General features: G+C 43.7%; 2 protein-coding genes across 4 annotated transcripts; both read left to right on the plus strand.

Moving 5' to 3' along the window:
• Positions 1-73: 73 nt before the first annotated feature.
• Pfn4 (profilin family member 4) lies at positions 74-8,784 on the plus strand. The gene is made up of 5 exons (XM_057775576.1): positions 74-566; positions 749-960; positions 4,693-4,830; positions 5,699-5,804; positions 8,649-8,784. The coding sequence occupies exons 2-5, from the start codon at positions 844-846 to the stop codon at positions 8,675-8,677; spliced, it is 390 nt and encodes a 129-aa protein (XP_057631559.1). The 5' UTR covers positions 74-566; positions 749-843; the 3' UTR covers positions 8,678-8,784.
• A 3,786-nt stretch (positions 8,785-12,570) lies between these two features.
• On the plus strand, positions 12,571-27,292 carry Tp53i3 (tumor protein p53 inducible protein 3). Of its 3 annotated transcripts, none has more exons than XM_057775545.1 (6): positions 12,571-12,670; positions 19,942-20,124; positions 23,308-23,575; positions 24,739-24,948; positions 26,210-26,406; positions 26,998-27,292. In XM_057775545.1, exons 1-6 carry the CDS (start codon positions 12,647-12,649, stop codon positions 27,178-27,180), a joined length of 1,065 nt encoding a protein of 354 aa, XP_057631528.1. In that variant the 5' UTR covers positions 12,571-12,646; the 3' UTR covers positions 27,181-27,292. The 3 variants fall into 3 exon arrangements, with proteins under 3 accessions (XP_057631528.1, XP_057631536.1, XP_057631545.1); XM_057775553.1 differs by lacking the exon at positions 12,571-12,670 and adding an exon at positions 19,138-19,195; XM_057775562.1 differs by lacking the exon at positions 12,571-12,670 and adding an exon at positions 19,226-19,314.
• The last annotated feature ends 209 nt before the right edge of the window (positions 27,293-27,501 follow it).

Raw genomic sequence — 27,501 nt, forward strand, 5'->3', positions numbered from 1 at the left:
CGCCCCTGGCGGAGCTTTGACTCACCAGTAGCGCTGTTCCCCGGTGTTTAGCTCACATTCCGCAGGACTTCGGATTCGGTTAGGCTGCTCGCTCGCCCTCAGTCGCCTCTCCGAAGGGAGCGGCAGGAGAGGGGCGATCGCCATGCTAGGTCCCTGGTGAACGAGCGTTTGTGGCGGTTGACTCTGAAGGCGGTCCATGGGCAGGAAATGTAGCCCTAAAGGACATCCAAGGTGGTGGTAGAGCTCGGGGTCTATTGAATAGTGTCTGCCTCCAGCGTTGATGCTGGTCAAGGAGGAATGAAAGGAGGATCTTATTTAACTCGGTTATTCTCCTTAGTCCATGGCTATGACGTTCTTTGGGTAGCTGGTTGCTTCTTTTTGTTTTTACTTTATTTGACTTTTATTTATTTACTTGTTCATTTCTGCGGGTCTGAGGATTGAACCGAGGACTTTACATTTCCCTCCCTACCACGGAGAGACAGGGTCTCTCTGGCCTTGAACTTGTATCCTTCCTGCCGCTAGGGTACCTGTGATGATAGGCATGGACTTGTGTCTTTAAACCCCAGGTAATTCTCATGTAAATTATTTCATAGCTAAAAATGTTGAGGCTCTAATTTTTTTCCTTCAAATTCCGCTTAATAAGCCATTCTATGAACTCTGGTTTTCTATGGTGTTTTGTTGTTTAATTCTGAGTATTGGTGAACACTGGATGGCAGACCACCAATCTCACTCTTCCAACGTTTTAAAGGTCACCCACTGATACTAAAATTGAAGCATCTGAGGCACTTACATGCTCATACTTGGAGGCTTCAACTGCAGTTCCTGGTTCAGAGCTGAAGAAGCATGAGTCACTTACAAAACTTACTGTTAGACACCTTGCTGGGGACAAAGCACGTGGACAGTGCCGCCCTCATCAAACTCCAAGAAAGGAGCCTGTGTGTGACATCACCAGGATTTAGTGTAAGAGGAAAAAACTTTATAAAAAAATAACTTTCTAGGTTAGCATGCAAAGTAGTTTTCTTTATCATGTCATCTTCATATATGTGCTGTGAGTGGACAATGTAAAGAATATGAACATGTTTCAACAATATCAGAATTTATTGAGTAATGATAAAGGTACAGTCGTTTCCGCGGCATCCACTTGATATGCCTGCTTTCCTAGGCAACCATGACTGAGATGAACACAGGCTGTTTTATTCCCATCTGAACTATTAATATCAACTCTTGGATCACACAATAATATGTGTGTGTACATATACATGCAGCCATATATATGTATGTATGGTTCCAAATGGCAATAAGTTGTTAAGAGATCACAGCAGAGTTCAAGGGTTCTCATAAGTCCTGAAAAGAAGGGAAGTTGGTAGAAATGTCATAGATATTTGACAATAGATATCAATAAGTTAACAAAACCAGAGCTCCAAGAAAGAATCTGGAGAAACTTTGGTGAGTGGTTAGGCTCCTTCAGATCACAAGTTTGAGAGTAAAGCTGCAGAGCTGAGACAGCTCCAGGGGCAGAAGGGCAGGGCTGGGTCCAGACAGATCGGTAGACAGATGGACAGACAGGGCAGGTCCAGGTCAGTCGGCACCAATGCCATCTCCGTGCAAGTTGTTTGCTTCTCTGTGGAGTCCGGGGAAGGGAGTTACACGCTTGCCTTGGTCTGTTGTATATGATATTTCTTGGGCTTGGTCTTTCTGATATGGTTTTAATATGCCCATATGCCTCCACTTTCTCGGTTTACCCTCATAAATTTATAGAGGTGCAATCTCTCTCCCCCAGGAATAAGTCTCTTTTCAGTCTGTATTGCGTAGGTGGATGGACGTGCTATTCCTGTGGCCATCCAGGTGTGCGGTCATCCTCCATCTTCAAATGGAGTCTCTTCGAGCAGGAAACACTGAAAAACTGCTGTTTTACAAAGCATGGAGTAACAGGGCAAGGCCCAGCCTGACCCCAACATGGTCATTATACCTTGTTTTCTTTCATTCCTGCCCGCAGTGCCCTTCTCTGTTCCTTCTTCCGCTTCAGCTTGATTCCTTCTGTTTTCTTATCGTGTCCTATTTCCCACCTTCTTTAAGAGGTCCATCTTCCCTAATTTTTTCACCTACAGACACAACACATCAGTAAATATATTCATACACATAATTGTAAAGATTTGTTTTTATTTTTATGTGTATGTTTACGTACCGTGTGTATGCAATGCCTACAGAGGCCAAAAGAGGGCTTCCAATCCCTTAACTAGAGTTCTAGACGGTTGGTAGCCATAGTGTGGGTGGGCAGTGGGGAATAACCTGGGTCCTCTGCAAGTGCTCGTACCTGCTGAGCTCTTTCTCCAACCTCAACCACATTATTTTAAATCCACATTCTATATGTAAAAGAAAATGTGCTAATTGTCTCTGTGGGTCAGGTTTATTAACCCTTAACACAATGACTCCAACTACAGCTATTTTCCTGCAAATGTCATTATTTCATTTTTCTTTTTTTTCCCCTCTGAAATAGAGTCTCATTCATTGTGTAGGCCAGGCTGGCCTCAAACTACAGAGATCTTCTTGCCTCTGCCTCCCAAGTGCTAGGATTTAAAGTGTGTGTCATCATGTCCAGCAATGTCAATTTCTTTATGGCTGCATAAAATTACATTGTGTACGTATACCCCTTTTTTTTGGTTTACTCTTATATTGGGCTCATCTAGATAAGTTCTGTGTTCTGGCTATCGTGACTACTACTCCAGTGAACATGTACATGTGCCTATCTCTTCCTGACCTGTTGAGTCAAAGGCTGTCACTTATTCATCCCCCAGAGTGGTGGGGCAGTTTTTTGGGAAGGAACTTTCCACACTGATTTCCATAGTAGGTGCCCAAGTTTGCATTCACACCAGCAATGGATTAAGAGCTGCTCTCGTCTTCCCCCACATCCTTGCCAGCATCTCTTGTCAATTGTTTTCTTTCTTTTCTGTTTTTAAGAAAGCTCCATACAGCCCAGGCTAGCCTGCAACCTGCTAGGTAACCAAAGATGACCTTGAACTTCCTGCCTCTACTTCCCAAGCGCTAGGACTATACACATGGAGCGCCATGCCTGGTCTATAATGCTAGGGACTAAACCCAGAGCTTTGACATTCTCAGCAAGTGCTCTACCAATTGAGCTACATCTCTGCCCTCATTTGGTTCTGTTTTCTTGATACTTATTATGACTGGCATATGGTATACTCTCAAAATACATACATAGTGCCTTCAGGATTCAAAAGACTCATATCTCATAGAACTGTAAGCTGCCATGTTGGTGCTGGGAATCAAATCTAGATCCATCCTTTACATGAGCAACAATTGCTCTTAATTACTGAGCCATCTCTCTAGAACTATTGTTATATATGTATATGTGTGTATATCTGTTTAGATGTGCATCTGAGTGCAGTGCTCTTGGAGCCTAGAAGAGGGCTTCAGATCCTCTGGAGCTGGAGTTGTAGGCAGTTGTGAGCCACCTGACATGCACGTTTAGAAACTGAATTCCTGTCCTTTGGAAGAGTAGCAGGTGCTCTTAAGTACTGAGCCATCTTTCCGATCCCTCAAAGCAGTTTTAATTTGCATTTATCTGATGGATGTATATTATTTTTTCAAGTATTTGACCTTTTGTGATTGATTGATTGATTGATTGGGTGATTTGGGAATTTTAGTTTTGCAGGTTTTTTTTTTAAAGATTTATTTATTATGTGTATAGTGTTCTGTCTGAAGAGGGCACCAGATCTCTTTACAGATGGTTGTGAATCACCATGTGGTTGCTGGGAATTGAACTCAGGATTTGGAAGAGCCGGTAGTGCTCTTAACCACTGAGCCATCTCTCCAGCCCGAGTTTTGCAGTTCTTTATTTACCTTTGGTTCATAAATCTGCGTCCACTGTGTAGTTGGTGGTTGTTTCACATTTATGTTCCGTCACTTTGTTCTAGTATTGTTTCCTTTGCTGTACATAAACTCTTTAATTTCTTGTGATCCCATTGGCAAATTCCTGAGGTTATTGCCTGTGCTATTGGAGTCCTTTTCAGAAAATCCTTTCCTGTAGATATGACTTTTAAACAAAAGAGCCTCTTCTTTCTTTTCTTTTTTCCCCCAAAATGTGTTTGTTGGGATGGTTCCATTCATCTCGAATCCGGTGCTGCTTCCTCGTGAAGGAGTGTCCTTGAGTCAGCCTTGCTTTCCCAGTGGAGCAGCTGACACTCAAGACCACCGTCTGTGCTAAAGACCGTGGTGATTTTATAGCATCCTGGGCACTTCACATCCATAAAGTAGGAATTGGGGCTCTGCACCAGGCACTTTTTTTTTGTGTTTCCTCTTTTCCTCCTCTGGAGAGGGACGAAGGAGATCCTTTGCGAGAGTCATCACCGCTGGAAAGCCAAAAAAGCCTTTTCTACTGAAAAGCCATTGGAAATGCTATGTTTAGACCACATAGTCGGTCACAATCAGTAATTCTGTAGTTGGAAGAGTAGCCATAGAAAGCAATAGGTATGGCTATCCTCTAATGCAAGTTTATGAACAGTGGAACTTGGAGTTCATGTAATGGTGACAGGTAACAAGTGCTTTTCTTTTGTCCAGTCATTTTTAAAAAGTGAAAACCAATCCCACCCTTCAGGTCATTTTAAAAGGTAGTCAACTAAATTTACCCGGCCAGTGGCCATGCTTCTTACCTGTCCTGTTTAACCTCTGCAGGTAATGCCAAGTGATGTTCGAACACTTGTGAATGGATTTGCCAAAAACCCACTGATAACCCGAAGGGAAGGGTTGTACTTCAAGGAAAAGGATTACAAATGTGTCCGGGCGGACGACTATTCTCTTTATGCTAAGAATGTAAGTATTCAAGATTCAAAGGCAGATGGGTAAAAATCTTAAGAATTTTACTTCGGTTTTCTTTATCCTTCCTGATGCTCTCTACAAAACATTCCTAGTAGCCTTGAGTTGTTGAAATAGCACTCTAGTGCCAGGAAGTGTGTGTGCGTGAAGCTGTGAAGTGTGAAGATACTCACAGAGGCTGGGGATGGACTTGAAAAGCAGAGACCTTGCCTGGAGCATGCAAAGCTCCGGGCTTGGTCTCCAGCACTGAAGTGAATTAAAGAAGAAAAGAAGCACTTCTGTCTAAAAGTATTCTTAGGCAGATATCCCGGCTGTTAAAATATTCCCTCAGCTGAGCTACCTCTCCTGATACCGTTCATCCTCCAGTGCTATGACTTGTTTCTCTTGGGTCCTGAAACCCAGTGTGGGGGCAGCGAGGGAACGAAGAAAGGACAGAGACACGGACACATACAGTAAAGCTAGGATCAGGTGGGGTGTTTACATACATTCCAAAGTTCATATACCTGTTAGGCACAAGTTCATATACCTGTTACACACAGAGGTAGGCAAGGAAAGGTTATTACCGGGCTATAGCCCAGAATACATAGTTATTAGGCTCTGGACTTGCAACGTTCCAACCTCCCCACAGTCAGCATACTTTCCAGGGATTCTTCTTCACAATATGTGCAATATTAGTACAAAAAAACTGAAACTTTTCAGAAAATACTACTAAATTTCTCAAAATAATGGAAGATTAAAATACAAGTACAAAACTACAAAGAAGTCAGGAAAAAGGTTTTTTGTTTTGTTTTGAATGTGTCTGGGGTGACTCCTGGCCTTGTGGCTCAGAACAAAGCCAGAGCGTTCTATGTCCTTCCTCACCCAGGAGAACACTGGTGTGGTTGTTGTGAAGACCCATCTGTATCTTCTGGTGGCCACTTACACTGCAGGCATGTATCCTAGCGTCTGTGTGGAGGCCACGGAGAAGCTGGGTAAGTTTGCCTCCCACTGAGGCTTGAGACCCTACTCAAACTAGCCAGGGGAGAAAAGAGGAATTTATTGGAGAATCCAGGGATGACTCACATACACACAGAAAGTGTTGAACACTGGGGAGCCATGGGAAAGGCAAGTACCCTGGATGGGAACACTGCTGAACTGCTAGCAGTCTGTCTTGTCTTTGCTTCTTCGTGAGTCAGCTTTGCTCTGTCCCATCGCAAGGCAACTGCTTCCTTCCCTGGCTTGGTAGCACCCTGATCTGTGTCATGGTTTACCCCTACCCCCACCCCCATGTCAGTAAGCTGTGCAAGAGAGATGCGCAGGGGAGCCGAGAGGAAGCAGGTAAAAAGGAAAGAATGTTAGGGCCACCCTGGAGAGGTGGAGCCATTTTGGTGTGTAGTGCAGTTCCCTTCCTTGGTTTACAATTGGGAAAAAAAAGTTAAGATTTAATAGACAACTAAAGTGAGGTTTGAGCATAGCAAATGGTAAATGGCCTCTCGTGAATCTGTAGATGCCGTCCTACCTGCCAGAAATGCATTCCTGTCCTGCCCACGCCCCCTCACATCTGGTTGGTCACTCCTCATTGTCACTGAGGGTCCGGGCAGATCTGGATGCCTCTTCACTGGGCTGTGTATTTTATGCACACCACTGCTGTTATTCCCATTACAGCTCTTTGTTGATGTGGATTACAAACCTATTGCAGCAATGCCATCTGAATGTCCCCCATCTGAGATCTAGCACAGTACATGATTTTGAGTAGGAAATTACTGTATGTTTGATAAATGGAGATGCGAATGACTTCTACCTAACAAACCAGGCAGTTTCAGTGAACTAATCTCAAATGAATGTGTGAGAAGTTAAGTCCTAGAAAAGGAGGCCCAGTTTCAGCAGAGTAGGAATAGAAACCAGACAGAGACCTATAATTTGAGCTAATATATCTCATTAAAATATCTATAATGAAAGTAGAAAGGCAGGCCGCTAGGTTTTCAATAAACCAGGCTTTATTCTATTGGCTCAGAACCAAGCTAATTCCATAGGGAAGGTCAGAAAGTTCCCTGGCTTCATTGTAATGAAGATTCTCTGACTATTTATTCATTCATTCATTCATTCATTCATTCATTCACTCAAGGTCACAAAAGACTCCAAAAAATAATGCAGCTGGCACAGCGCCAGTTAGAACCCACTGTTGTAAGAAGGGACCAGCGATGTTAGAAGTGTTTGGATAGCCTAAGGGGTGGGTCAGGCTGCTACCATCAGCTGACTTAACTGTGCTTCCTTCATTACTATGGCTCTCTCTCCCTCCCCTCCTCCAGTCTCTCTCTCTCTCTGATATAGGGTTTCACTGTGTACCCCAGACTGGGATCAAACTTGCAATCTTCCTGCTTTAGCCCACTAAATTCTGGGATTACAGGCATGTGCTAGTATGCCTCCAATTGTGCTTTTCTCTATTAAAAAAATATGTGATTATTGCAGAAGATTTGAGAAATAAAGAATCACGGTGATTAAATTTTTTTTAACCTCTGGATGTAGATCATTCATCTGTATTTAATCCGCAGCACAGAGGAGGAGTGGGCAGATCTCTGTGAGTTCAAGGCTAGACTAATCTGTATAGCTAGTTTCAAGCCAGCTAGAGTCATATGGTGAAACCCTGTTTCAATTGTTTTTTAAATATGGAAGGTTCCAACAGCATGATGTAATAGCAACTTTAAGGAGTCAATAGGCAGATAACCCTGTATTACACACAATCAGTCAGGTTTATTTTTAAACAACTATATTGCAAATTGTGTGTGTCAGTAAAATGTTAGCCACTAATTCTAAGTTATCAGTTTTAAATAGTATAAAATTATTAAAGAACTATAATTATTCCTTAAACTTCCTGTGACTTAACCTCAAGTGGACAACCAAATGTCCTAGCTTCTTCACATGAGACTTGCCTCTCTCTTAACTAAACCCACATGTATGTAAGAATCCAGGCTCTGTGTTTTGTTATCTACATGGAAAGAAGCGATGGTTCATGGTTTGGCTATTTTGTTTATTCTCATTAGAATATCATCTAAGACCAGTCCTATAAAACAGAAGAATAGAAAATAATTTATTTTTCTGAATTTGCTTGGCAATAATTCTTACAATAAGTTAAGTTTTTAAAGGCCTTACTTTTTTATTTGCTTTCGGTTTTTTGGTGTTGTTTTGTTGGTTTTTTTTTTTCTTTGAAACAATGTCTTGCTATGTAGTACTGACTGGCCTAGAACTCAACATGCATATTAAACTGGCCATGAACTTGCTGCTTCTAACACCCAAGTAGTGGGATTGCAAGAGCGTGCCACCATATCTGACTGAAAGTCAATTGCCAGTACAGTCCTGGTCTCCCCCTATCTCTGTCTGTCATGGTTGCAGTAGAGCCATGGTTCTCAACCTGTGGGTCAAGACCCCTTTGGGGGCTCAAGCAACCTTCCACAGGTTAAGAAAACAAGTATAATTTTTGCTGAGTGAAAAACAGTCCTCAAATTTCTTATTAACAGATTGTTTTTAATGAAGGAGCAGGCAGCAGGCTCTACTGTTCCCTGGGCCCTCCCCCACCCATCTTCCCTTGACAGTTGTGTGTGCCATCGTTCTCTCCGGAGCAGCTCAAATGCCCTGTCACTGTGGAGTAGAACCGAGGACTGCATACATCTGACTCCCCTGCTAGGCACAGACCTCCATCACGTCATCCTTGTAACTCCACTGCACGGCATGGTACCAGCACGTGGTAGTCAGCCAACACTGCTTATTGAAAACTGAATGAATTACATTGTAAGGTCAGTTCACACTCACAAATTATCAATGTGCTGTGTTTCTTTCAGGAGACTATCTAAGAAAGAAAGGAAATTAAATCATTGGACAACTAGTGAAGACAACTTTATTATTTTGAAAGAAAGTGCAGATCCTTAAGAAAAAATATTTTTGCTTGAAAACACTGAGTGGAAGACAAAAACAAAGACTGAGTTAAGGAACATTTTTCTTATTTCAAGTGTTCATCATCTCTCACCGGAAGGACCTGACCAGCTCATTCCTTTTCTTTAAGCATTGGTGACTGACTTGAAACCCGAGTGCATTAACAATTTTTCATAGGACAAGTCTGTTGGGAATCTCGCCTCCAAGTCCCCACACATCCTGCCAGATATTCCAAGAATACAGGCCCTAGTCTCCCCGTGTGTGAGCCTCACGCACATCGAAGTCAGAGGAGAGCTGTGGAGTCCGTTCTCCTCGTCCACCGTGTGAGTAGTGGGAAAGGGACCTGGGTCGTGAGGGCTGCTGGCAAGTGAACCCACTGAGCCCTCTCACCAGTGTCCTTGACCACTCTGTACCCAGGCTGTGTCAGTGTCAAACCACCTTAAAAATTAAAGTAATGCTTAGAAAATCCTCTCATTTTCAAGTTTTATCTCACAACCTTTCTAAGAGCTTCCTGCCAACACCAGCTGTCCTCTGAGCATAGGTCCTAAGGGTCACCCATTTGTTCTTCGCTGTCAACCTTCCCACTGAAACCATTCATCCGTGTGCTTGGTTTGTGAAAGAGAAAAGTTCAAAATTCATCTCTTTCCTATTGAGTAGCCTACCAAATGCTAAGTAGCAATGACCCAGAGGTAAACACCTTGTCCTCTCGATCACCGATGGGTCCACAGTTTATCAGGGTTCGTGGATTTGTGAGTCATATGATCATGTAATGAACCCGCATGTGTCCAGGTACGAAATAATGCCAGAGCACAGAGCTTGGAGCAACTAACTGTTCCATGAAGCCCCTTCAGGGCTTTACGAGAACCTGAAACTGGCGTTAGAAATGAGTTTGAGAGAGGAAGCATAGAAGAGGGCAAAAAGCATGCCAGGACGAAGGACAGCATATGAGAGCCCCAGAGTCAGGGAGCTTCCTGGCATGTCAGGAATGGTGAGAAGTTGGAGAAGTGGAAAACAGTGTGTGTGGATATTCCACAAGAGAACAGGATGCCTCCCAAAAGGCATCAGCAGCTGTGGACGATGCTTTTATAATACTTAAGTTTACGCTGGGGATGGAGCTCAGGGATGAAGCACCTAGCATGCCAGAAGACTGGAGGTCCAGCCTCAGTGCTCCTGAAGTTAAAAAAAAAATACGTATAAATACCCTAAACTTAGTCTTCATCTATTAAAAATACAAAAGTAGACATATTAAAAACCTGGGAAAAAATAAGATACTCATAATTTTTCACTAACTGAAAACTACTGATTTCATTTTTATCCAGTATTTTTCAATGTACATGTTTATTTAGCAGCAAGTTGTTTCTTGAGTGTCACTAAGATTCCTTCAAAAAACACTATCAAATCACTGCATATCATTTAATTTAAATATATATTCCATGTTAGAAGCTTTAATTATTTCCACTTTTTTTTTTTTTTTTTTTTTGGTTTTGCAGACAGGGTTTCCTCTGGGTAGCTTTGGAGCCTGTACTGGAACTTGCTCTATAGACCAGGCTGGCCTCGAACATAGAGATCCACCTGCCTCTCCCTCCCGAGTGCTGGGATTAAAGGCATGCGCCACCACCACCTGGCTAGTTATTTCTACTTTTTTACTTCACTAATAATACTCAAAAATAAATTTATGGCTTCCGATTTGACTATATACATAGATCTTCCCACAGGTTTGGGATTCAGTCTTCAGTGATTTCTCCTCGTAATTTAACACACTGACATCTGGAGTGTCTAAGTCAGGATAACTGTGTACCTACCCCTAGGCTGATGAACTGCAGTGACATGCAAGGATGAAACATTGGTGGTTCGCCAACAGCCAGTGGACAGCATTTCCTGGCTACTTGACCACTGCACTGCTTGGGACAGACTCTCCGGTTTCTTCCTATAATTCTCATGACAAAGTTGCAACTGTGTCCAGCTGTCTAAAGAACCAAAGAAGTGACTCTTTGGCAGTAATTGCACAGTGTGGGTAGAAACACCCAGAGAGCACGTAATCTTCCCAAGCGAGTCTCCAAACTAAGGACGTTCTTATCATGGTAGGCACAAAAACTTTGGGAGGCCCACAGTGGCATGGATAAATTAAAGGGTTCCCTACCCCAGATTCTTTTCTTTTTGTCAAGGGTAGAAGGTTGAGACAGGGTTTCTCCGTGTAGCCCTGGATGTCCTGGAACTCCCTCTGTAGATGAGGCTGGCCTGGAACTCAGAGAGGCACCTGCCTCTGCCCCCCAAGTTCTGGGATTAGACGTGTGTGCCACCACATCCGTCTGTGCCCCAGATTCTTAACTCCTATGTGTACTTTCCTAATACTATGCTGCTGAGATTGAGGACTCATATCAAATTGCTTTTCTTTCCTCTCCCATCCCACCTCCCATCTCCAGGATATAATCTTGACCATCCCCAGTCCTACTCAGCTACACCGTGCTAAAGGAAAGGAAAACACTAGATACAGTTAGATACAATAGCCTCCTCATCCTGTGTGATGAAAACATGCACCATCTGTGCACTGGAGTCCCGTGAGAGGAAAGCAGAAAAGCACCAATGAGGTGTGGACTGGAGATGATGGCTCAGCAGCTTAGAGCACTGGCTGCTCTTCAGACAACCTGGGTTCAATTCCAAGCACACACAGGGCAGCTCACAACTACCCAGAACTTCAGTTCCAGGGGATCACTTGAACTCACGCAGACAAGTTAAAATGCATTTTTTAATAAAAAAAAAAATCTTTGTAACATAATTCATTGAGGAAAAGAGGGCTTCACACTTTTCCCCATCAATTATTTCTTAAATTTCAGAGACAAAATGATTGTCTCAAGATGTGTGAAATGATTACTTGATATAAAAAATGAGAAATTCTTTTCTTATAGAAGGGGACTTTTATTTTATTAACAATGAGGAACATTTTTGCCAATAAGAATAGTACAAATGTTTCTCATAAATGAAGTAAGTATGCAGCACCTAGGTGTTAACTTAAAATATATTTAAAGCATATTAAGTAAATAAATTTTAGCAAAAACTTTTATCATAGTCAGAATGTGTTAAAAAAAATAACATCGTTAGTATTGGGATCCCTCCTGAGTATATAAGTTTAAACAGAGTGTTTCTAAGTGACAATATAGCAGATATAATTGACAATCACTTGGTAAATCTTCAAAAGTGTTGTCTAATTCTAAAACCCGAGAGCCTGAATGACGCATCTAATTGGGGAACAAATCGTTTATTGAGTGGGTGGTCTCCAAATCTTTGCCACCAGCAAAACTGGAGCAAGGCTTAATTAAATTGTCAGCGAATAGAGCAGTGAAGACCATTTCCTTTTTTAAGTAACTTCTTTTAAAATTTTATTTTATGTGCATTGGTGTTTCGCCTGCACGTATGTCTAAGTGAGGGTGACAGATCTTGGAGTTACAGTCATGAGGACTGGTACCTAAGAAGAGAGCCAAAACAGATAGTCTACAGAGGACAGGAATGAAGGAGGATGGAGACTCCTGGTTCCTGAGATTTGCCTCATCAGACTTAAGGGGGAGTACCATGGAGAGAGTTCACATAGTACCCAGGAGCCAGGGACAGTCCTGCAGATGGGAGAGCTAATGTTACTGGTTGGTGACTTTCTCTTAGCGTCCCTTGAGAAAGTCTCAAGTCTTTGGCTGTTCCAGATAGTGAGTCACCTGAACTCGATTGTGCAAGGAGAGAAGTTGCTGCCTCAGGGTGATTCAGCAGAACTGTGCAGGACCTTTGAAGTTACTGGAACCCTCCTAGAAACAGGAAAATTAATTCTTCCAGCTCACTTTTCTGTCAAATGAGCAGTCATGGCTGTGGCCTCAGATCAGAGTTTCTGGACCTCAAGAGATATTCCAACATATTCTGACAGATGAGCTCTGGGCAAAAGATGGAGGTAAGAGGATTCTAGAATACAGACCTTTACTTAATTAGCAACTGGGAAATAACTAGGTAACCCTAAATTTTGGATCATCCCAACAAGGGTAGAGTTCCACACACCTACTACTGATCTAGCCAGGAGTCAGTGAACCTTGAAATAGGACAATCTACGTAACACAAAGGGTGCCACATGGGCCACCCACTGCTTTGTGATGGTCTCTTCTGTTTGAAGACAAACTACTTTAGCCAGTTCCTTCTCTTCACTTTTGGTCCTTTTGTTTTTCCACTGGAGGTATTCGGGAGGAGTTGATGAGATGACCACTCCTCCCAGATCCCCATCCCCCACATATCAAATAGAGCTTTTAGTCTGCTGGCACATCTGGGTGTTGTGGCTCAGGCTTGCAAATCCTGCACCATGGGGTTTGCCCAAGGCACACTGAGCAGAGTCCTATCAGGCACTGTAACCTGTTCCCTCATTCAAGTACTTTCCCCAGTTTTGAAGACTGCCTCTGTCCATCTTCTCTCCCCCAAAGATTTGTACTGCCTTCCTACCAACCACTGCAGCCATCCCAGAGCTGCATACAAGATGGCCACTCCTTCCTCCAAACCTACTTTATCTTCCCGGAAGAGAGATCCTTCCACGCTCCTGCCCAGAACTGAACAAGCACTGAGAGCTTGGTTGAGCACAGGAAGTACAGACAGCACAGGGAGGAAATGGACATCACAGCTTCCGCCAACCCTGCTACAGTTCAAAGACACATGACTTCCCTCAAGAGCCCAGTTTGTGTGACATTAGATTCCGAAAATGAAGAATAAACACACACACACACACACCCCAATAATGATGACATGGGCCCACCAACCCATCCCTCCAAAGCATGCACAGCCCCATAGTAAGTTGGGACTGTAGTGACAGATTGTAGGGTGAAGTCTTGTGGTTAAAATACAATGATTAATCTAGATTTCAACTTTATGGGATTTAGGTCACCATGGAAACAAATCTTTGAACATATCTGTAAGGGATTATCTAGACTAGGTTAATTAACGTTAAAAGACCCACTCTATCCATGTGTGGTATTATTCATAAGTCATCAAACCTCCCCCCCCCACACACACACAGAGTGGATGGGGTGAAGATACAAGCACAAGTATTCATCAGGGGATCCAACATTTTGAAACAGTAATCCTTAATTAGAGTGATTAATATCAGTGGCATCAGTCAGTGGTTGAAAAGTTTCTGAACCCCATAAGCCTCTCGGCTGATGTAATAATCCAAATCTGACCAAACCAAACTGAAATAGAAAAAGCCCAGGTTCAATGGATACCAATGCTACCTGATGACTTTCCAGGCCCCTAGAGAGGAGATGGGGAAGGAAGACCAGAAAACCAGTCTGTGATGTCTCCTTGGGAGATATGAATTAACACTCAAGGATTCTCACTCTTAAACTGTTGTCAACGCACCCAATCAGATCCCTTGTCAATAACCCACATCTCACAGAACAGTAGACTTCCGGAACTGGTACCATTAATCTAATCTCCTGCCCTTTGAAAGCAGACACTTGGAGCACAGAAAACTTGTTATGGTAATCTCGGGCAGTATTGACTATGGCTAGCCATACTTGAGAAGTTATTTTTAGGCATTGAGCTCCATTTCCCAATGCAAAGGGTCATAACCCTGTACTCCTGCAGTGTAGTGTCAATCACTCTACCCTACTCCATTGGCTGAGAAGGACCTCTCTTGTCAGATGGACCAGGTAGCCATGAAGATTCAGTAACCACTACAGGGATGTCCCTATCTCCTCAACTGACTGTTATGTTAATGCGAGGATTGGAGATAAACACCCAGTATGTATAGTTTGCCCGTTACCTGCATAATTACCACAAATAAGTATATCAAGGAACAGATCTGCAGCATTCAGGTTTCTGAGTCATTCCCCTCGCCTTTGTCACACAAACCCCATGCTGTCCCAAGGTGTTAGGATTTGATGTCTGCTCCAAATGCCTTTTATTTCCCAGAGGCATCTCAGCAGCTGAAGCAGGAGAGATTCCTCTTGCTCATGTTAGATTTTTATCAGTTTCAATGGGATCTGTAATCTTTTATCTCCTGTGGCAACAGAAGCATAACCTCGGCCCTAACTTAACACTTTCCCTGGTTTTACACAGGCTGACCTGATTCAGCATCCCCCCCCCCCCCCATAATCCAATGTCTTTTAGCAGCTGCTGTCCCCGTTTCGGCATTTAAAGAACATGGTGGACAATGAAGGCTGATGAGAAGCCAAGGACAATGGCACTAGGTTTTGATCCTATTACATGAACTGGCTTTGTGGGAGCCTAGCCTGTTTGGATGCTCACCTTCCTGGACCTAGATAGAAGTGGGAGGACCTTGGACTTCCTGCAGGGCAGGGAATTTGGACTGCTCTTCAGTATCGAGAGGGAGGGGGAATGGAGTGGGGGAAGGGGGGAGAGGGGGAGAGTAGTGGGGAGGGGGCGATGTGTGGGAGGAGGAGGAGGGAAATGAGAAATGGGGAGGAGGCGGAAATTTTAATTAAAAAAGAATAAAATAAAAAAAAAAGATTTCTAAAGTAGAAGTTAGTAAAGCATTATCTTCAGAGTTCCTGATATCCCCTTCTACTTAACAAGCATCTTCATGTTGCGATTAGATTTTTTTCTAGTTTGTGTCTTTCATAGCTGAATTTTTGTTTACTTACTTTAAATCCTAAATAGTTAAGAGAATCTCCTCTTAGTATTTTTTCGGGAGAGATCTATAATGCCCAACAGGGTAAATTTTTCTATACTGCACTAAACATTCTTTCCAAGGTATCAGTATCAGAAGCAGTCAACAATAAAATATGGTCTATGTAATAGCAGATAATAGAATGAGGGAATTGTTTACATACTACTTCCTGTGGGTAATTTACAAAATACTGACACAAAGCTGGGCTATTTAAAAGTTTTTTAAGGAAATACTTTTATTGATATCTCTTTACAGACTAGGCTTTATTATAAGTAGGTACCATAAAGGCAAATTTTTCTCTATCCTGTTTATGTAAAGGAATTTTAGGCTGTAAAGATCCCATAGGTTAAATTATCTTCTTAATAGCTTTCAGATCAGTGAATATTTTTCAGGTTCTTTGATTACAAACACAGGAGAATTCTAAGGACTGTAATTTCTTCGATGTGCTTAGCACCTAACTGTTCTCTATCAGTTCCTCAAGCGCCTGCCATTTTTCTTTAGTTAAGGGCCATTGTCTTACCACACAGGTTTTATCTCTTTTTCTGTCCTTCAGGTTGTTCCCTTTAATCCACTTCAGTTTGTTCCACCTGAGATAAGATTTCAGCTTCTAAAAGCCAAGTGGAGAGCTCTTGCAAAGGCCAACTGGGGTTTTAAGAATTTTGAAAAGTTACAGATACCTCAGCTTTAGCTTCCAGTGGGCCTGAATCTCAATGCCATTTACTTGCAATTTAAGCTTTGGCCTCACATCATTAATAACAGTTTGCCAAAACACCTTTTTTAAAAAGTATTTTTAAAACATTTTATTGTATAATAGGAGCTGCTTTACCTTTAGGATATGGGGGCAACAATAATTGAGCAATCTACCACCAGCTTCTATCTGCAAAGTCTTTCATGGATTTTAATGGCAACTTTAGGTGATACTCATGGAACGTTTTGATAAAATCTTAAAAAGAGAACCCTTCTTAAAGATCCCAAGTAACATGTTAGTGCAACTTGCCACTTATTAACAGTGTGGCTCAAACAATTTACCTATATTTTATTTAATGGAGAAACAATTTTGTAACCTCTTTGTCAGTAAAAGATTACTTCTGTGAGCTTTTAACTTAGTAGCCATATTACCTAATAACCTAATAACCCAACTTGTTTCAGGCATTGCATTTTTATAGAATTTAACAAAGAATTTTTAGAAAGAAACTTAAAGAACAGGGTCATATTTTCAGTAATGATAAAAGACAATATCATACCTAATAATATAGTTTAAAATCATGAATCCTGTTCTTTTAGTTCATTTACCATGAAAATTAAACACTTATCTAAACATTAATTAGACAATCAAGAGAACATCTTCTATACAATAAATGATTAATATCTTTGGGAACTTAAATAGCATTGACTTAATATTTTATGCTCTAACCTCAATTGTTCTTAATAGAAACTGGGCTTGTTTTATATCCTTCTTTCTCCCATGAACAGACTATTGATAATGAATTATTCCCACTATTAGGGAAAAATAAAAACATTTCTCATTTGAGTTCTTCCCATTCTGAGGGAAAAACAATAACAAAATTTTTAACTAAAGTTAAGCAAACAGCAAAATTCTTGCTGAGCTCACTCAGGCTGCAGCAGTGAGGCCTGGAGCGGCATTTCCTTTGTATTTTAATAAATAAAGCTTGCCTGAAGATCAGAGAGTAAAACAGCCCCACTGGTCAGCCTCACAGACTAGACAGTGGTAGCACACGCCTTTAATCCCAGTAGCCACACTAGTTGCCATAGAAACCAGGCAGTGCGTGCCTTTAATCCCAGCCCTAGAGAGGATTATAAAACGGGAGGAAACAGCTCTCAGACACACTCTCATTCTGAGGTTTCGTGGAGGCAGAATCGCTATTTTGGACTGAGGTAGAGGTAAGAGCCAGTGGCTAGCTGCTTTGCTTTTCTGGTCTTCAGGCTGAACCCCAATACCTGTCTCTGAGTTTTTATTATCATGCTTCAGAGGTCCACTGTTGTTATTCAGCTACAGCAGCTCTGAGCTGACCCACCTCTGAAAGAGCTGACAGGCAGCCTGCAGCCATAGGGAGGGAGCTCTGATTTTTAACTAGTCTCAATTTTTTATATTGAAAAGAGCCTTTTTCCTTTCTCTATATCAACTGGGAAGAGATTTTTTTCTTTCCTTTATTGTCCTCTTATGGAGCCTTTTAATTTTTAGGTTTTGATTCAATATTTTTCCAGGAAAATCCTTTTTCTTGACTAATCACTTCTTTTTCCTTCGATAGATTTCCCTTTATTTCCTTTCCTTCCCTCTTCTCTATAGGGAAGATTTTCTTACTTTCCCTATTTTCTACTGGGAAGTTTCCTTTTTCTCTTTTTTATTCTTTGCCGCAGGATCTCTTGTATTGCTTTCTTTTTTTTTTTTTTTGTAAAATATTTATTTATTTATTATGTATACAATATTCTGTTTGTGTGTATGCCTGCAGGCCAGAAGAGGGCACCAGACCCCTTTACAGATGGTCGTGAGCCACCATGTGGTTGCTGGGAATTGAACTCAGGACCTTTGGAAGAGCAGGCAATGCTCTTAACCTCTGAGCCATCTCTCCAGCCCTTGTATTGCTTTCTTTAAAAAATGTGCAGAAGCACTTTAGCAACTGTGCATTTTGTTGCTCCTGAGATGGGAGTTTAAATTCTCCATGACCCTGCTCATCCTGGAGTTCTCCTCTTACCTGAGAGTGTTCCTTCCAGTTCTCAAAGTGGCTGGCTTCTCTGTTTTCATGCCAGGCATTGGGCACCAACGTCGCGTGTAACATGGCGCGGGTGTGTGGGTTCATGGGGGTCCGTGAAATGAAGACTCAGAGACACCTTGAGAATGAACTTAGCCTCTGTGGCTGCAGGGACCTCAGCCTTGGTGAGCTGAAGCACTTTCCCTTTGCCTCTTTATTTTTTTCCCTATATTTCCTATCTTCGCTCTGCAATAGATGGGGATGATTACAGAAAACCCCAAGCAATCAAAGCACAGAGTGGATTTATGTACACCCCACCTCGAGGATCAGAGCTGTACTGAACAGAGGAGAGCCTGGCTTGATTGGAAAATGGATGGCTGTGGGTCTGAGCCTAAAACATCTGGAAAGAGAGAAGTTCTGCCTCCTATAATGACAACTGGAACAGCTTCCATGTCCCCTAAGTTGAGGAAAGGAATACCCAAACTGTCATTTTAAAGGGTGTACTGGCATTTCATTTGCATTTTAATAAATAAAGCTTGTCTGAGGATCAGAAAGGTAAACCAGTCACACTGGTCAGCCTTACAGATCAAGCAGGAATGACACACACCTTTAATCCCGGTAGTCACACTAGTTTGCCACAGAAATCAGGTGATAGTGGTGCACGTCCTTAATCCCAGAACTAGAGAGGATTATAAAATGGGAGGAGACAGCTCTCACAGACAGTCTCATTCTGAGGTTTCCTGGAGGTGGGATCACCATTTTCAGACTAAGGTTGAGGTAAGAGCCAGTGGCTGACTGCTTTGTTTTTCTGGTCTTCAGGTTGAACCCCAATATCTGTCTCTGAGTTTTTATTAATTTTGCTTCAAAGGGGTAAAAAGGACAACAGTTTGGGTTGGCTCCCTTCAGTCCCACCCCTTGGACCTCTCAGAGTTCAGAGTCCAGTGGCAGCTGAGGGCGGGCCCTTGGCTCTGGGGTGTGGTCACCAGCACCCAAAGGAGCCAAGACGGGCAGTACCTGCTAAACCAGCTTAGTTAAGTTATTCCCATGGCCTGAAGGAGCCTGTCGACAGAACTGGGGATTCCAACCCTGGAACAGGGTAAGCTGTTGCAGCCCTTCAGTGTTTCCAGCCCTGGGCAGTGTTTCAAAGCGTGTCATCCAGGACCAAGAGCCTATGGAGGGATTGCAGGGTCCTGGGAGATAGGATCCAGGATCTGGGTGAGCAGCCATCTGCAGTGGGTGCTGCACAGGGGTGTTGCTGTAACTTTAAAAAATGCTGCATAGAGAACCATGCAACAAGATTCACATAGGAGGTTTATTGGAAGAGGAGAGAGAAGGGGCAGAATAGAGGGCAGAGAGTAGGGGGCAGAGGCTGGTCCCTGGGGACAAGAGAAAAAGAGAGAGGGAGAGAAGGGATGTGGAGAGAGAGAAAAAAAAAGAGAGAGAAGGAGACGGGAGTTGGGCAGGCCCACCCCCCCTTTTTTTTTTGCAGAGAAGGTGGGTATTTATTTAGTGGGTTATGGAAGGGAAGGGGGAAGGGGAGAGGGAGGGAGAAGGGGGACGAGAAGAGAGAGGTAGAGAAAGGGAGAGAGAAAGAGAGAAAGAGAGAGAGAGAGAGAGAGAGAGAGAGAGAGAGAGAGAGGAGCCACAGCAGCAGCAGCCACTTCCTCTGAAGAGAGATGGAAAGGAAGGAATCAGGCCCACCTTTTAAAAGAGAAAGTAGCAAACGTGCACAGGAGCTGCTCTCAGTGGCTGCAGCTGAGGACGGATCCTTTCAGGACCCCAAGGGCAGGCCAGGGCAGGCTCTTGAATGCTAACAGGTGTCCCTACCCCTCTTCCCTTCAGAGCCTGAGCTTTCTGCCTGCTGCCCACCCAGTGTACCCAGACAGCATGCTGGCAGTGTACTTTGACCAGCCAGGTGGACCAGAAAACCTCTACCTCAAGGAGGTGGCCAAGCCGAGCCCAGGAGAGGGTGAAGTCCTCCTGAAGGTGGCAGCCAGTGCCCTGAACAGGGCTGACATACTCCAGGTACCCAAGGGTTCCACCAAGCAGTGCAGGGTGGGCTCCAGGGCTCAATCTCTGTCTTCAGTGAACTGACCAGACAGAAAAAGCAGGGACTGGGGTGTTTGCCCACAACACCCATTAGAACAGCTGTCCTGGGGGTTCTGAGGCCCAAAGCTAAGTGGCCACTTTGTTCCTGTAAATGAGGGGCTGTGCCAAGGGTGTAGCTCATTGGGCGAGCCTTTGCCTAACATGCTCCAAGCCCTGGGTGATCCTCCACAGCAAAAATAGAAGTGTTTGCAAAGCACAGCCTACTATATGTTCCCTCATCATCTTCCTGGGCATCCCGGAAAAGGGCAGGGAAGTACCATTTGTTGATACAGGAGGGTGGGGTGTGGGGGGGGGACAGCTGCCCCTAAAAACTCGGCAGACAAGCCTATTTGTATTTTACAGATAAAGGAAGACCTAGTACAAAGTCAGACGTGGTCCCTTCACAGTCTTAATGACTTAATCTAGATTGCTGTACCCTTGGAACCCAAATTGAAAAAAAGTGCTTGTTAATTAAACTTTGGTTAGGATTTTTCTCTTACAGGCCTTGAATTTTACCCAGTTAATTCTAAAGCCTAGTTAGAGTATTACCCTTTTTTTCAAACAGACTCTTTTGAAAATAGGCTGGCTTCCAGGTACCCCAGGAACAGCCAAGGAAGCAAACTGTGTGACCCAATGCGGTCTGATTAATAAATTACAATGTAAATAACCTCTCACCCATACTCCTGTAAGTAACCCAAACAAACTGACTGGCTCGGAAAAGAAAAGTTACAGTCCAACTAAAAGAGGGAACGCTAATGGGCAACTTTTATTTATTTGTTGTTTTAATTTTTCACTTTAAAATTGTTTTAATAATTTTAATGATAATAATAAATAATAAAAATAGAAGTAAAAAAATGGTTTTAGCCCTACACAGACCAGGATGGTCTCATACTTGAGATCGTCCCAACTCGGTCTCCAGAATGGTGACATTATAAATGTTCACCACTGATGTAGCCTACAATTTTAATAATGAATGATCCCAGCACTGTGGAGGCTGAGGCTGGAGGATTGCCTCAAGTTTGAGGCCAGCCTAGGCTTCAAAGAAAGAACTTGTGGTGGTGGTGGTGGGTTGGTGGGTAAACCGACAACTAGAAAAATGAAATGAAGTAGGGCCAAAGACTAACTGTGGTAGAAGATTTGCCTAACATGCTCAAGGTCCTCGGCACCACAAAAACAAACACGCCAAAGGAAGCAGATGTATACAAGGAAGGGTAAGGCACAGTTCAGTCGCAGGCTGTGGGTCTGATACCCAGCACTTTCCACCACAGCCTCCTTCACAGTTGAGCTGGCTGGGGTCAACCAGAACTGTGCACCAGGGGTGGGGACGGTGACTCTGTTGGTGAACCGTGGTAGAACAAGCACGAGGACCTGAGCTTGGACGGCCAGGCCAATAATTAAAACCCAGGTATGCGGACTGGAGAGCTGGCTCAGCGGTTAAGAGCCCTGGCTGCTCTCCCAGAGGACCTGGGTTCGATTCCGAGCACCCACATGGAGTTACTGTCTGTAACTCCAGTTCCAGGGAATCTAGCACCCTCCCGTAGACATAAATGCAGGCAAAACTCAACTTCACATAAAGTAAACCTTAAAAATAAAGGTGTGTGTGTGCGCACCTGTCATCCCAGAAACAGGAGAAACCCCCAGAGATAGGAGAAGCCAAAGGAGCTTGCTGGCCAGCCAGTCTACTTGAACAAGTAACTCTAAGCTCAGTGAGAGACCCTGAGTCAAATATAAGGTGGCGAGCACTCAGTATTGACCTCTGGATTCCATATGCATCCTACACACATATGTGCGTGTACACCCCCACACACATACACACACAGAAAGAAATGTGTATCAGAATCAACTGGTGAACTTTTTAAAATGAAGATGTCGGGACCAGGCAATTGTAGTCTGAAAGGGTTCTGATGTAAAACCCCATTTATGTCTTTGTGGTCTAAAGCATTTGAGACCCAGGGTAAGTACAGTTTGTCATTCAATAAATTACAATGATTGCTGAAAATTCCACGGTTTTGTTCCCAGTCTCTCTAATAATTTACTTTGCAATCTTGGACAAGCCATTTCTCCACCCAGGTCTCTCTCTCTTTCTTTCTTTCTTTCTTTCTTTCTTTCTTTCTTTCTTTCTTTCTTTCTTTCTTTCTTTCTTTCCTTCCTTCCTTCCTTCCTTCCTTCCTTCCTTCCTTCCTTTCTCTTTCTTTCTTTCTTTCTTTCTTTCTTTCTTTCTTTCTTTCTTTCTTTCTTTCTTTCTTCCTTCCTTTGTACAGGACTTGGATAAATTAACTAGCTGAGGACTCTATCAGTTGTGGTACTCACTGCTATTTGTGACCTGAAGCCTTTAATTTACATAAGCCAAGCCATTTCCCTCTCCTTTTTCCTGACTTACAAAACTGGACTTCACTGAGTGGTGGTAGCATACACTTTTAATCCCAGCACTCAGAAGACAGAGGCAGGCTAATCTCTGGGAGTTTGTGGCCAGCCTAGTCTACAGAGTGAATTCCGGGACTGCCATGGCTATACAGAGAAACCCTGTCTTGAAAAACCAAAAAAAAAAAAAAAAAAAAAAAAAAAAAAAAAAAAAACCAAAAAATAAATAAAAAAACAAAACCCAAACTGGAACTGGACTTCATGGTTGGAGGGAGTGAGCCACTCATTGGCACTCATTGGTTCCTAGCTGCTCGGCTGGCCCCAAAATAACCACACAGAAACTGTATTAATTAAACCACTGCTTGGCCCATTAGCTCTAACTTCTTATTTGCTAACTCTTACATCTTAATTTAACCCATCTCCATTAATCTGTGCATCACCACGAGGTCGTGGCCTACCAGCAAAGTTTCAGCATTCTGTCTCCAGGCGGCTCCATGGCTTCTCCTGACTCTGCCCTTCTTTCTCCCAGCAAACAGTCTAGCTTTCCTCGCTGAGTTCTGTTCTTCCCTGCCATAGGCTCAAAGCAGTTCTTTATTCCTTAACCAACAGAAGTAACACACAGACAGAAGGCCCTCACACATCACTTCATCCTGACTGATCTCTGAGAAGAGGAAGAGCTGTTAGAGGTCCAGGGATGCGGCACACACAGGTTTCCAGTGACCACCTCCCTGATGCATATGCCTGCCTCTCTTTCTGCAGAGACTGGGCCAGTATGACCCGCCCCCAGGGGCCAGTAGCATTTTAGGACTTGAAGCATCAGGACATGTGGTTGAGCTGGGGCCCGGCTGCCAGGGACACTGGAAGATTGGGGATTTGGCCATGGCTTTGCTCCCTGGTGGAGGACAAGCTCAGTATGTCACTGTCCATGAAGATCTTCTTATGCCTATCCCAAAAGGACTGACCCTGTCTCAAGCTGCAGCCATCCCAGAGGCCTGGATTACTGCCTTTCAGCTCTTACATCTGGCAGGTGAGGATGCCTGCTGCTAACTTCACGCAGCAGGCTTCACCCCCTTCGGAGCCAACCTCCCTAAACCTCAGCAGACCTCCAGGATACCCTCTCCAAACCCCAGCAGCCCTCTAGGACACCCAGCACCAATCAGCCTACCCCACCTTGCTGTATCACTAACAACGTCAGGTCATCAAACTATGTTAAAATGGCTTGATACAGGGGCAGTGAGAACTATGGGTAGCAGATAGGAGGTCTATGAATATCTTAACACAAGACCCGGGAGCAATCTGTACCTCAAATCATGCAGGCTTCTCTTTGGGGCCCAGGGCAATAGAAGAGGCAGACTAGGGGTGTATCTCAGTGGTAGATCATTTTCCTAGCATGCTCAGGGGCCTGCGTTTGATCCTCAACTTTGAAAAAAAAAAAGGAAAGAAGAGAAAAAAAAGGAAGAAATACAGCCATAGAATTTGGGAGAATAGCTCTCTCTCCACCAGCAATTGAAGTCTGAGGTGGGAAAACCTGATGTGAGCAGGTGTGGCTTTTAGGAACAAAACGACCTGGGCTGTGGTAGACAAAATAAGCATCAAGGCAGGCCAAGAGGTCTCAAAGGGAGGGCAGCCGCTGCTCTCAGAGATGAGGGATGGTTGTTGTCCTTAGTAAAAGATGAGGTTGGGTAGATCGAAGGCCTTGAATGCCAGGCTGTTTGGACTCAGTGCAAAACCAAAAAGTCACTTCCCATTTTGAGAAAAAAAAATGCTAAAGAAAGCTCCATTTGGAGTGGAAGAGTCTGATGTCTATGTGCAACACTTGAGTCAGTAAGATCACCTAAAGGCAGATTCAGACTGAAGGAGGACTGGCTTCAGGTGATGACAACGGGCAATGGGGGCTTCTCTTGCTTTAAAAAGTATGTATGTAGATATACGCATTTGGCTGTTCACATTTCAAATAGAGATAATAGATGTGGCTACCAATAGTTTTGTAACTAAAGTCCATTTCCCACTTGATCAGAGACAGTAAGGGAAAAGAGAGAAAGACAGAGAGAGACACATACAGAGAGAACTGTCAATGTATTCCTTCAGAAAGCAAGTTATTTGTCATTTGGTCCAAGAGTCGGGTGATGAGGATAGGCTATTTCTATAGTTGGACAGAAGGGATAGCAGCTTATCTACTTTCCATCACAGGCCACGTTCAAGCTGGAGACTATGTGCTGATCCATGCGGGATCCAGCGGTGTGGGCACAGCTGCCATCCAGCTGACTCGGAAGGCTGGCGCTATTCCTCTGGTCACAGCTGGCTCCCCGCACAAACTTCAAATGGCCGAAAATCTTGGGGCAGCTGCTGGATTCAATTACAGAGAAGATTTTTCTGAAGCAACATTGAGATTCACTAAAGGTAACTCACTCAGCAGATGTAAAAAAAAAATGGCTAAATGAAACCTTCATCTCCATGGTTGCTGAAAGAACTGTAGCTGCCCTGGACAAACTGGTGTGTTCTGGTGTTTGATTACTAGAGAATAGCACCCAGCACTGGGGTTCTAAGATTATTTCAGTGTTGTTCATATCCATGCAGGGTAAGAACTCCACCACCAAGAGCTATATCCCTAACCCACAATGTGTATTCTTGTAAGTGACATGGTTCATACATGTTTAGAAACTGCATAATCACACAGAGTTGTTCTAGAATTATCCAGGGCCCATTCTTCCCAAATAGCCACTCGATAGTGAGTTAACAGGAAGCCTGCAGCACAGACTAATGAGATGGTCAAAGTCGGGCTGGGGTGAGAACCCCATAATCAGGCAGGCAGGTGTGTGTGTGTGTGCGCGCGCGCGTATGCGTGTCTGTGTTCCAATGCCAAATCTGTATTTTTTTTTTTTTTTGAAGACAGGGTTTCATGTATCCAGGCTGGCCTCAAACTCACTATAGCTAAGAATGACCTTGATTCTCCCATTTTTATCTTCCCAGTGCTGGGATTACAGATATACACCACTTGACCTGGTTTATGTAATTCTGAGGACCAAGTCCAGGGCTTTATACATGTTAGGCAGACACTACCAATTGAGCTACAACATATCTCAAATCTGACACCCCCCCCCATTCATCTTTTTCTGTTTTCTTGTGGGTAGAAAAGGAGAGACGAGAACAAAGTTAGCAAGCTATGACTGATACCCAGGGCAGACTTTCTAACTTAGATGTGGACAAGCATCTGCTCTGTGGTCTGGAGTAGATTTCCTTTTCTACTCTTACTCAGCCTGGATGCTGGTGGGACTGTATTACTTGGGTGAGGGGGGGAGTGAGGTGAGATACCAGGTCTAGGATGAGGTGGGGACTGGGGACTCAAAGGATGCACTGTATTACAATGCTGTACACATACAGTACTATGATGTAATTCCATTTACAAGAACATTTCTATGGCCAACGTTTTTAGTCCCAATTGTACTTGTATTAACTTTTTATTTTGAGGCAAGTTCTCACTATGTACCCCAGGCTAGCCTCGAGCTTGATCCTCCTGCCTCCTCCTCCAAGTGATGGAATTACAGGTGTGCACTGCCACACCTATATTTACTTTTACCCACATACCCACAGATACACCATGAAATCGTATTTGTACCAATTTTTGTGTCTAACATTATTATTAATTTTTCCCCTTTGGAAGGCGTTGGAGTTGATATTATTCTAGACTGCGTAGGTGGATCCTATTGGGAGAAGAATGTCAACTGCCTTGCTCTTGAGGGCCGCTGGATTCTCTATGGTTTAATAGGAGGAGGTGATGTTAATGGGCCCCTGTTTTCAAAACTGCTTTTTAAACGAGGGAGTTTGATCACCAGCTTGTTGCGACCTAGGGATATTAAGGTGAGTGGAAGAAGAGTCTGTCACCCAGAAAGCTGTTGTACAGACCCAGTCGTAGGGGAAGCCCATAAAGAAACCTGCCATCTTGTGGACAGATGTGTCAGAGAAGTATTCAGATTAGCCAGCAGAAACCTCAGGCATATCCATCCCATGCTACACACACACACACTTTCTATCAGGATGAACAAAACAGTCATAGTATTAAGTCTTCGAGGAAGTTCAAGGCTTTGTTTTCAGGGTAGATCTCTTCTGAGTGAACTAAGGAAGCCCACTAGGTAAATAAGCTTATACCTTCGACAAATTTCTGTTCCTAAAGTCCTCTGTAGCATTCTAGCAGGCGCCAGCTTTAGGAATGTTATTCCATCAGTTTCGCACCCCATGGGGAAGATAAGGCTTGAGCATCCCTTTGTATCGACACTATGTAAGTCTGTCAGTTACACTAGGGTTTTACCGTATCTTACCTGATACAGATTGAGGTTGCTCGTTTGAAAGCAAGCTCTTTCATATGGGAAGTGAAGGGCTGTTTCAGATGCTCAGACAAGATGGGGCACGGCAGGGTAGGGCCTCTCTTCAGGTTGATGTTCTTTTCCTTAGTACAAGCAAGCGCTGGTGAAAATTTTCACGGAGCAGATTCTGCCCTACTTCTCCGAGGACTGCCCACAACGTCTGCTGCCGGTGGTGGACAGGGTCTACCAGGCGATTGATATTCAAGCGGCCCACGAGTACATGGAAGCTAACAAGAACGTGGGCAAAATCGTTTTGGAGCTGCCCCAGTGAAGGAGGACTCCGGAGCAAACTTGGGAGTGGGTTCTACTCCCAGGACCGCCCCTGTAAAGCTGGTGTAACGAAATAAAAGAGGAAATGTGCAGAAAAAGGGAGGTGTGCTTTCTGTCGGTGACCCAACATGAAGACGGGGGGAGGGTGGAGTCCGGACCATCAGGCGGATGGGCGACCCGAGATCCAGGCCCAGCACCACCGCTCCGGGTAAAGGTCAGATTCAGAAACCTTTAGAATGCTCTAAGCACGCTGCGAGCGCGCCACGCCCACCTCCGTGTCCGTCCGCAGCGCCTCGCCGCAGCCCCGCGGAGCGTGTTCCTC

Source organism: Chionomys nivalis, chromosome 1, assembly GCF_950005125.1.
Source record: "Chionomys nivalis chromosome 1, mChiNiv1.1, whole genome shotgun sequence".
Lineage (NCBI taxonomy): Eukaryota > Metazoa > Chordata > Mammalia > Rodentia > Cricetidae > Chionomys > Chionomys nivalis.

Excerpts from the sequence above, each read along its gene's own strand:
- Pfn4 (XM_057775576.1), top strand. The coding sequence starts at position 844 with ATGAGTCACTTACAAAACTTACTGTTAGACACCTTGCTGGGGACAAAG. Across the intron at positions 961-4,692 it reads TGACATCACCAGGATTTAGT|GTAATGCCAAGTGATGTTCG; the intron begins GTAAGAGGAAAA and ends TAACCTCTGCAG. Across the intron at positions 4,831-5,698 it reads ATTCTCTTTATGCTAAGAAT|GAGAACACTGGTGTGGTTGT; the intron begins GTAAGTATTCAA and ends TTCCTCACCCAG.
- Tp53i3 (XM_057775545.1), top strand. The coding sequence starts at position 12,647 with ATGAGCTCTGGGCAAAAGATGGAG. Across the intron at positions 20,125-23,307 it reads ACAGGGCTGACATACTCCAG|AGACTGGGCCAGTATGACCC; the intron begins GTACCCAAGGGT and ends CTCTTTCTGCAG. Across the intron at positions 24,949-26,209 it reads AACATTGAGATTCACTAAAG|GCGTTGGAGTTGATATTATT; the intron begins GTAACTCACTCA and ends CCCCTTTGGAAG.